The sequence below is a fragment of the Notothenia rossii genome (genome assembly GCF_949606895.1).
Source record: "Notothenia rossii genome assembly, chromosome: 3".
NCBI classification, from domain to species: Eukaryota; Metazoa; Chordata; class Actinopteri; order Perciformes; family Nototheniidae; genus Notothenia; species Notothenia rossii.
The window spans coordinates 27914737-27925110 of record NC_136901.1 but is presented as its reverse complement, the minus strand read 5'-3'; the positions used below and the strand labels follow the sequence as shown (position 1 = coordinate 27925110).

The window sequence follows — 10374 nt, the reverse complement described above, 5'->3', positions numbered from 1 at the left end:
TGCGTCTGCTGCTGTGGGGAAACTATAGAAACTACAGTTTTCTATACAGCGGACTACAACATGAACGACGGACTACTGTAAACTCATCTAGAGACTCTGCACCGTGCTCTGATGCTGTTGTTTTATGCTTTATGAACGTGGACAACAGAGAAACATATTATTCATGACCAAAGTTGGAATTTAAATAAAAAGGAAAGTGAAGAATTGCCACAACTTGCCGAGGCATCTGCTGCTGCTCAACGGGAGTTGCCACAAGATGCCAGAGTAAGAGAAGGTTTACTGTAGCTTCCACTCGCCTTCCGTGGCAAATGCTGCTATTTAAACCCGTATTTATCTTGTAAAATGTCGCTGTTTAGGCATGACTTTATCGAACTGATCTGTACACAGGACTGATGTGCGATCTCTATTTTTCCAAAAGATTATACATTATCATTTCTATTCAATTTTACTTGGAGCATGGCTTGCTGAAATAAACAAACGTGCTATATTTATGATGAAATATTGGCGAATGAGGGTTGCAACGCCCTTGGCAATTGTCGCTTCTTGAGGGGAGTTTCCACTTCTTATTACGATAAACCAGGTGTATTATGACTAGTAAAGACAAATAATTAACAAATAAATATCTGTATTGACACAGCAACGTGTACACTGGTGTTATTAGAACATCCCACTCCACTGACACATGCCTTCTTTATTTAAACGACCACATCAAACAAGAGGTGGACGAGGGCAAATACTGCGGCATGGTGATGCTGGACCTGCAAAAGGCTTTCGACACTGTCAATCACCCCATTCTGATTGACAAGCTAAAAGCAATTGGTTTTGATAAACTATCGGTGAGCTGGATGCAATCCTACCTGGAGGGGAGAGAACAGATGGTGGAGGTAAACGGTACTCTGTCCCCCCCCCCTCCCAGTGAGCTGTGGTGTTCCACAAGGAAGCATATTAGGTCCGTTACTGTTCCTAATTTATGCAAATGACATGTCATCAGCATGTGACTGCAACTTGTTCCTGTTCGCGGACGACTCAGCCCTGCTGGTCTCTGACAGGAGCAGATTGCAGGTTGAAAAAACCCTCAGCTCCGAGCTCGGCAGAATCTGCACCTGGCTCGCCGATAATAAATTATCATTACACCTGGGTAAAACAGAGTCCATTCTCTTCGGTTCGAAACATAATCTCAGCAAATCCGACGACTTCTCAGTTGCAGTGGGTGACATTATTGTCACAAGTAAGAAGGAAATTACATACCTAGGATCTATTCTTGAGGCAAACCTCTCCTGTGACAAAATGGCATCCAATGTAATAAAAAAAGTCAATCAAAGAACTAGATTCCTATACCGGATCTCCTCTCTGGTAAACAAAAACACCCTGAAAACTCTGGCAGGAGCACTCATTCAAGGGTACTATGACTATGTTTGCACGTCATGGTACCATAGCACCTCCAAGGCGCTAAAAATAAAACTTCAAACATCACAAAATAAACTGGTCAGACTACTGCTTGAACTTTCATCGAGAACCCACCTCACCTCTGCCCACTTTGACAACCTAGGATGGCTTAGAGTAGACGACAGAGTACAGCTACTTGCAATGGGCCTGGTCTACAAGATCCAATACACCTCTATGGTACCCATGTACATGTCAAAATTCTTCCCAAAGGTCAAGGAATATCATGATCATAACACCAGAGGGAGCTCCACAAATCATGTAAAACCCAGATTTGGCACAAAAAAAGGGGAATACACATTTCGCAATTATGCCACATCAAGGTGGAACGCTCTTCCCACTACTGTAAAGGAAAGTAAAACTATACTTACCTTCAAAACCTCTCTTAAAGAGCACCTTCGGGGGAGAGCATTGCAAAACTGGCTCCGGTAATGGTACAAATCTCAACCTGTCGTACAATGGACAGCTTCCCCCCCCATCTATGTATATACTCGCATTTTAGACTCTGTTACTAACTGTATATCTGTAGACTTGGTATGTCTTAAATGTCCGGTTAGGATGTATTAGAACGAAATCTAAAATGAAATTTGTAAGTAAGCCATCTGTATGTAAAAAAACACCTGTATGTAAATTGTAAATAAGCCATCTGTATGTCAAATATGTCTTGTATGTCTTAAATGATATGATGAATTGGAAATGGGGGACCCTGATGTAAACAAGACGAAAGTCTTTCTCTGGTCTGCATCCCCTTAACAATTGTATGTTTTGAGCTGTACTGTACTGTACCCAATATACAAGCTGTTAATAAACTTTTCAATCAATCAATCAATCAATTAGAACTGATTGCAGTTGCCACTGCTAGTGAGATGCTAAGGTTTACTTTATAAATTAGGCAAAGGACAGTTATATTTGCCCCATGCCTTCAGCAGCAGCAGGCCATTCACTTTGATATTATCCCGTTATGAAATGTCATCATTTCGACAATAAAGAAATGCTACATAAACGTTATCTTGCACGTTTTATCGAACCATCTCCGTTTCTAACTTTCAATATATTTAAAAAGAGATATCTCGCTCATCTGCGTGCGGGGGCGGGGCCTCACATACATGCTCCTGCGCTGTGCACACAGTTCTGCCGGTAATGAATATTACATTTTGTGACGAAACTTTTCCACCAATAATTCAAATAAGTATTCCAAAAATGTATTCACTTCAGGTTTACGAAAGTAACTGTAATCAGATTAGTTGTTTTACAAATGTAACGTGACCTGAATAAAGTAAGGCTACTTGATTTTTGTATTCTGATTACGTAACGCCGTTACATGTATTCCGTTACAACCATAGACTATATATTATTATTACATATTACAACCGCTGGTTACAACCCAACCCTTTGTGACACTGTGTACAGATCATCAGTCATGTGTACAGATCAGTTCGATAAAGTCATGCATAAACAGCGACATTTTACACTATAAATACGGGTTTAAATAGCACACACATCTTGTGGCAACTCCCGTTCAGCATCAGCAGGTTCCTCGGCAAGTTGTGGCATCTGTGATATATGCCGGAAGTACTTGCCACTGCCTGCAGATGCCACGAAATGCGCTTGCTGTCTCTCAACTTATGCTCGTCACCAGACGCGGACTGGGGGGGAAGCAGAGCCCGAGAGAGAAATCTTATCTCTCTATGACTCTGGGGGGGAAGTAGCCCGGGGGTTGATTGGCAGACAGGCCCACTTAATGCGCGGCATGTATCGGCCGGCCGGCGACGAAAGTATGTTACTTAAAAAAAAAACTATGCATTTTATGTTATTTTGAACCATTAATCACATTACCTGAGCCCTTGAGTTGCCTAGAGCGAAATAGTTACAGCATATATTTAGTGACTTTAATGATTGGTCTCGCACAATACACGTCACCAACACCAGAATGAGGCGAAAAGTATTAAACCAGGTGAAAATCATTATACGTCTGGGCCCACAGTCTATGGTCTGGGCATGTTGAGAGCTATGGTTGAGAGCTGCTATAACAAACAGGGGGAGTTAGTCGGTTCCGTAAGAGCCAGCATGCGGGACCGGCTGTACAAGGTAGTGATGGGCAAATTAAGCTTTTTGTGAAGCATCGAACCACTTGAACAATTGTTTCGAAAAATAGGTTCATTTCATAGCTTCAGTTACAGCGACCTCTTAACTTTTTCTGTTGTACAGGTAGTTTTTAAATAACAAATTGGACTACATGCTTAGTTTGTCGGTGTTTTACACTAAAGCTGGTATTTTTGCCCTAATATTAAAAGTGTGACTGAGATAAAAGTAACGGAGGACTTTTATTTTTGAAGGGCCGCTGCCGGTACAGTACGCAACCTCAAAAGCACGTTTTGAATACGAGCAGAAATCTTACTGACACACAAGTTATTGAAATCCAGGGGTTATTTATTATTTATAAATGCCACATGAACATTTAAAGAGCTCACTCCAAGAAACTAAATACAGAAATCATATCCACACGATTACTGACTCAGTAGACTTGATTTACAGAATTATTATTTGAAAGCAAGAAATAAATCCTGAGAACCTATTAGGGCCTATTTAATTTTAAATTATGTATGTCACCTTCATTTAGTTTTCCTTTACATGGATAAAGATCTTCACCATAAACCGATGCAGAAAAGCATTAATTACTGCAGATAATTTCCATCGGAGGGATAACAATTAAGTGTGTGTCGCACCAACTCCTTTTTCTTATTAGTGGCAAATCGTTTTTTTAACCAAATAAGTAGTCTGCTGGTTACAAAGTAGCAGTCAATTATTTTACTAGCTATCTGAAAAGTTAGAAAATTCTGAAATCACAATATCCTTCACCAGTTTCCTATTGCATAGTGATTTAACTTTACAGTGTTTTAATAATATTTCACACACATTTATAATCAATTATTACATGCAGTTGCCCAACACTTCCAAACAAATTAGTCAAGGGGCTTGAAAAAGGTGGTGCAGTAATCGAAAACACAGGCTTAGCATTAATGTGTCCTTTTTTATTGCAGAACATACAAGTATTGAAGTCTCCACCACAACCGATTAAGCATAACAGAGTGATCGTAAGAAAGAAGTGCTTTTTTTCTAATCATTCACATCATTGCATTTCTTTTAAAACCAGCTTGCAACACTCAGCCACCTTTGATGGGTCAGACACAGATGAGTATTTGGAAATCTGAGAGTTGACCCCCAGGGAGCGAGCCAGCTCTCTGGCTGACTGGTCCGAGGACACGATGGTTCCCAAGGCCACCAGCAGCCGGAAAACAGCCTCCTTGTCTTGTACCGTCTCAAGAGCCCGGCTGGCCACAGACAGGCACTGGGCCTTGGCCTCGAGATCTGGTTGGCTGTGCAGGCAGCTAGCGTAGTTAAGCACCAAAGTGGCCAGGGCAATGTGGATGTTCTTATTGCAGATACCGGCCAGGTCGGCAGCTCGTGATAGCACCGTTTCTCGCTGGGCCAGGAGGAGGGCCCGGCCCTGTCTGCCCATAAAGCAGTTACACAGAGTCCGCAGCGCCAGCATCTGGTTGGCAGGGCGACCCTCAGGGCTCATCAGGCTCAGCAGGTGGTTGCACAGCTGGACCCCCTCTGCCTCTCCGCAGAGGGTCTCGTTAACTGTCGGGTGGCGCACTGCCAGCCTCATAATGTCCAGCACAGGAAACACAATGTCTAAGGTCCAGAGGGAAAGAAAGCAGTGTTTAGTTTGTGAAAAATATTGAACCTTAAAGTGGCAATAGACATGTTTTTTTGAGGACATCAAATGCTGGGAGAAATATGAATTTTTTTTCAGGTTAATCTTTTCTGATTTTGATCATAACTTGCCACTACATCAATCCAAAAAAATATATTTATCATAAAGTGTTGGAATGCTGTGGTTATACCTTCAGGCCAGTGAGAGGCCTTCCACAGCAGGTTGATCTCCTGGATGGTTGGGGGAGCTTCAGAGGAGTTGGGCTCAGAGATGGACCCCAGCAGCCTCACCAGACTCTCCAGAGCCTCTTGGGAAAGCTTGTATTCCTGAGGGGCACTTCCATTCAGCTCCTTTATCTTGGCTGGAGAGGAAAGAACACATCATCACAGTAAGGAGGGTTTATAGAACAGGGACATTTTGGGACAATACCCATGTGACGATAAATTCATTGTAAATGTTGATTATTAAAACATTTAAAAGTTGGTGGATTTTAGAGACACAACATCAAACCCAAAGTTGAAATGCTCACCAATGATCTGCGCGGAGTTGGCTTGCTCAAAAGTCACTCCATCAGTTTTGGGGAAGTAGATGTTAGTCGACGCCTGTCTGAGAGCTGCTGAGGAGTACGCACTTCCGCCTGAAGAGTATGATCAATGAGTGGAAAACTCAACATTAAAAAAAGGGCAATAGGATGATTTATACTCTTTCAGTAGAAATGTATTGTGCTTAAATCAGGATATTGTGACACACAAACACGTTGTCATAGTAAATAATAAAAAGCACCTTCCAACTCAAATGTTTGCAGAAAATCTGATCAATTTTATAGCTATCCTTAATGTAAAAATGTCAAACCAGTAGAACCATTTCTTAACTTTAGAGGCCATTGTGTGAGACTTTTGACCTGACATTTTTTAATGTGTGCGTATTTGCATATTTGGAAACAGTTTCTTATTTGAAATTATATTTTTCATATCCAAGCTTGCGAATGAATTCCTGGTCTCAATTTTATTATTTTTTTCCATAGTTCACACTGAGTTTTCTCATTAAATCAGACATTCCTCAGGTAGTAACTCACCTGTGAAGGGATCTGCCACACCTGAAGAAGCAATTGGGCTCGGACCCGACCCTGGGATGTAGCGACCGGAGCCTGTGACGAGAAAGAAATCAAACAGCTGTAAAAAAACAGCATCTCTAGTGATGGTCAGATTGTTAAAAAGTAAATTAAGTAAATACCTGTGAAGGGATCAGCTCCAAAGGCTGACCTCTCATCAGAAGCTCCGGGGATATACCGAGCTCCTCCAGTGAATGGGTCTCCTCCGGCGGGCGGGTTTGGTCCCACCACCTGTCCTTTGGTATTCTCGATTATAAAATTGGCTACCTGGTCGAGGAACGAGGGGCTGAGGTCGTTCTTCTGCAGGAAGTTGTGCGCTGTCAGCCAAGGGTCCTCTGCCACGTTGTAGGGAAGCTTCATGGACGGCCCGCCCTCATTCACGTCAATGGTGAAGACAAAGTCATATTCCTGAGGGGAGATCAGGAGACATTTATGACTCTTTTCAAGCGTGCATGCTTATTTCACCTTGGCTAAAATTAGTCATTAGACAGAAAGTCGATCAGCAACTCAACCCAAATATGGAGATTTGCTGCTTTTTCTTTATATTATCATTTTAAAGTGAATATCTTCGGGTTTTGGAGGAACTAAAAGATCACCTTGGACATTTTATTGTACATTGCAGCCCTTTCAATAAGTTTATGGTATTACCTTTCCTTCATACATCACACTCTTGGAGGTCGCGTTGGAGCCCCCGACCACATCTCCGATTTTCATCCAGCGGGCATCACTGACACTCCACTGATATGCCTCCACCTTATCTCCTTCTTTAATCAGACGCGTCTGTCCGTCACGATTCCCTTGAGGAAATAAGCCAAAAAATCTCGATGTAGAAATAGCATTGGGTCTTTTTCATTTTCAGACAGAATTGAGCAATCTTGGATGTAAATATCATAACATAAAAGTCTCTTTCTTTACCAGGCTCTTCAAGGTGTTCCCTTCCAGAAAGATCCTCAATTTTGATGTCTCCGAGGTCGCCCGTCTTAGGGTCGATGATGGTTTTGGAGAGTTCGTCCTCAAAAGCCTGCAGGTCTTCTGCACTCGCAATGCGGTCTACGACTTCCGTGAACACGCGGATAATGCCGTCACTGTAGCACAGGAGCAGAACAAATCTGAGAATTTCCATCATGTTGCGTCATGTTGCATGAGTCGTGTCAGAAATGAAACTAGAGGAAAAGTAGAGAAAAAAAGTTGTTACCTGGCTCCAATGGCTATATCGCCGTTAGGTAGAATACAGCAGCACCAGACGGACTGGGCGGGCAGACGGATGGTCTGAGAGCACTCTCCCTGCCTCCATATCCTCACAGTCCTGTCCTCTCCCGTTGTTACAAAGTCTAATGGAAAAGCATCAGTCAGAAATCAGGTTGAGCCAGCTACCATCTTACAGTCTTTCAAGTGTTTACATTTGACAGGCTAATAGAAGTCAGTCCTAAACTGACTTCAAGAAAAACTTGCTATCAAGTTGCTAATTTAGCTATTTTAGTTTAGTGATGGAACTTTGTTTGTATTTGTCTTCCTATTGTTACATATTGAGACCATGTTGTACATGAGTTGTATCACTTTCTGATTATCTATAAATAAAGTCTGTCAGTTAAACAAATTCCGGTTCAATAAATGACCATGGTCGTACAGTTTGTTACAAACATTACACACACCATTCTGCTCTTTTATAGGCATTTAAATATCAATATAATGGAACAAACCTTGGCAATTGGGGAAGACGGATATGCTGTAGATGTAGTTGGTGTGGCTGTAGTAGACTTGTACACACTCCCCAGTCACCAGCCACCTTCTGATACTGGCGTCGTTGCTGCAAGAGAAGAACTCAGTGTCGCTGATCACTGCCAGCCCTCGGACACAGTCCTCATGTCCTGAAAAGAGAGAAAAACAGGTTGTTTTGTTGTCATAGATTTAAACCTTAAACCCCTCGGCTCCCAGAAAATGTAGTTTATTGTTGTAAAGATTAAAAAGATAAGCTTATAAGTTTATTCATTATCAAAGAATGAAATAATTAGCTGTTCCTACTTATCAACAGCTAAACTTTAGTTTTAGTTTCAGCACACTGATAAAAAAACAAAGGAAAAAAGTAATTGGTTCACATGTGTCAATCTAACTCTCACCTGTATATGTTTTCTCACAGCGACCAGCTTTCCAAAGCTTTATGGTCTTGTCTGCTGATCCGGACAGCATAAGGCCTTGTTCAGGTAAGATGACCACTGCCCACACTGCTGCGGTGTGGCCCTGTAGAAAAAATAAACAAACAAAGGTTATAATCTGTCCCACACACCATATAAAAATGATCGCTTGTTACAGTTGCATATATCAAATCAATGTTGAGACATGTTGTAAAAGTGATAATGTCAACCACAGTCTATCAAAGAAAACAACATCTGACAAACAGCCAGACATTCGGAGTGGCACCATAGAAGCTTCAGCGTACCTGCAGGGTCATCATGCACTTTTCATTGAGCCACACTTTGGCGGTGGTGTCCCAGGAGCCACTTAAAAGTGTGCCAAACTTCCCAGAAGACAGAGTGCAAACTGTGGAGAGTAAGCATAGATAGTTTGAACCAGAAAAACTGAGATTTCTCGACATTATGACAAATAAGATGCCTATTAGAATGTAATCAACCTGGGAGTGCACAGTGAGGCACTACTCACCTGTGTTTTTGTGACCTGTGAGAGTGAATACCGGCTGTGCTTGGTCCAGTGTGAACACACATATGTTATTATCATTTCCACCTGAGGCAATGAGTCCTCGAGGATATGTTTCACTGGGAGCGATGACGCATACGCAGGATACAAAATTGGTGTGGCCAGAAATACTGTGCATCTCTGTGAAACCGTTATCAGGGCTGTCAAGAGAGGGTGAGAGAAAACAAAGACAGTGGTTATTTCTGCGAAAACAAGTAGTGGAAGAACATAAAAGTACATTTAACATAATTAAACTAACATAATTACTTACACAAAATATAGTACAACAGGTGCAATTAAACAACAAAAAAGCCCATTTCACAATTATCCATCAGAATAATAAGTATTGTTGGATTAATATGTAGGATAGATTTTGTGATATCTGCCAGCAGGGGATCAATACAGTCCTAACAATACATCGTCTTTTTTTGTTGACATTATTTCGTGTTATTTATCTAAATCTTTGTCGAAACTAGTGACTGAATGTTTTTGTGTAGTGTGTGATTTAAAAAAGTACAATATTTGCCTATGAAATGTAGTGGAGTTAAAGATAAGAACCTCAACATTTACAGACCTTGAGTAAATGCGTAACTTAATACTGGAAGGAACAAGTGGTTGTCAATTTTGTGGCTTATAAAAAGTTCAGTAAATTAACAATCCATCAATCTAAATATGGTGGACTTTAACAGCTCCTGGGAGATGTGCGCTGTGTACATTGGGAGTTGCAGTTGAATGAATGACAAAGCTAATTTGAGTAACGTTAGCAAACCGCTCAGCTAGCTAACTTAACTGCCATTACCAAGCTAACACTTGTGAATAAACAGCTGCAACTTTAATGGGGTTATTAATCGGCTTGCTACTGTTTTGTTTAAGTGAGGATAGGTCATTATAAACTAAACTAAAACCTCGCCGACCAACACAATTAGTTAGTGTGTAGCAGGCTAATGCTAGCTACCTTGAGTTTGGTACCCAGACTCTTCCGGTTCGGTCTCTGGACACAGACACAAAAGCTCCCTCTGGAAAAACAGCACTCGCGAGTCCCCTTACGTCCATCTCATGGCCCGGGATGGAGCACCGGAGTTTGTATGAGCTAGATGATGCCATTTTGTCCCAACAACACGACGAACTACCACAGTTGAGTTGTAATATGCGGCGTTGCTGTCAACAAACACCGGCCGCTAATGCTAGCGGAAGTAGAATTACGTCACTGTCATGTATTTGCGCTAACTGTCACAGGAAGTAGAACATGGAAAACTGAATACATATTAAAAGCATAGACTGTATATATAAAGATTAAAAGTCACAATTTCGTAATTAATTATTTAGTGAGAAAAAGAAAATGACTGTAAGGGGGAAGTTTTATAGTATCCATTCGGAAAATTCAGTAGGCCTACATGTTATGGATACT

The 10374-nt window shown here is 41.4% G+C and overlaps 1 protein-coding gene across 1 annotated transcript; it reads right to left on the bottom strand.

The window, feature by feature from the left end:
- Positions 1 to 3852: 3852 nt before the first annotated feature.
- plaa (phospholipase A2-activating protein) lies at positions 3853 to 10172 on the bottom strand. The gene is made up of 13 exons (XM_079671595.1): positions 9922 to 10172; positions 8934 to 9127; positions 8713 to 8813; positions 8393 to 8513; positions 7976 to 8143; positions 7471 to 7606; positions 7191 to 7360; positions 6924 to 7072; positions 6398 to 6683; positions 6240 to 6311; positions 5694 to 5801; positions 5355 to 5525; positions 3853 to 5142 (listed from the first exon to the last, which is right to left on the bottom strand). The coding sequence occupies exons 1-13, from the start codon at positions 10068 to 10070 to the stop codon at positions 4574 to 4576; spliced, it is 2394 nt and encodes a 797-aa protein (XP_079527721.1). The 5' UTR covers positions 10071 to 10172; the 3' UTR covers positions 3853 to 4573.
- Positions 10173 to 10374: the final 202 nt, after the last annotated feature.

What these genes read in the sequence shown, in the direction of transcription:
- plaa (XM_079671595.1), bottom strand. Translation starts at nt 10,070, where the DNA reads ATGGCATCATCTAGCTCATACAAACTCCGGTGCTCCATCCCGGGCCAT. An exon ending in CTGTGAGAAAACATATACAG is followed by an intron (nt 8,144 to 8,392) that starts GTGAGAGTTAGA and finishes CTCTCTTTTCAG; the next exon opens with GACATGAGGACTGTGTCCGA. An exon ending in GGCCTCTCACTGGCCTGAAG is followed by an intron (nt 5,143 to 5,354) that starts GTATAACCACAG and finishes TCTGGACCTTAG; the next exon opens with ACATTGTGTTTCCTGTGCTG.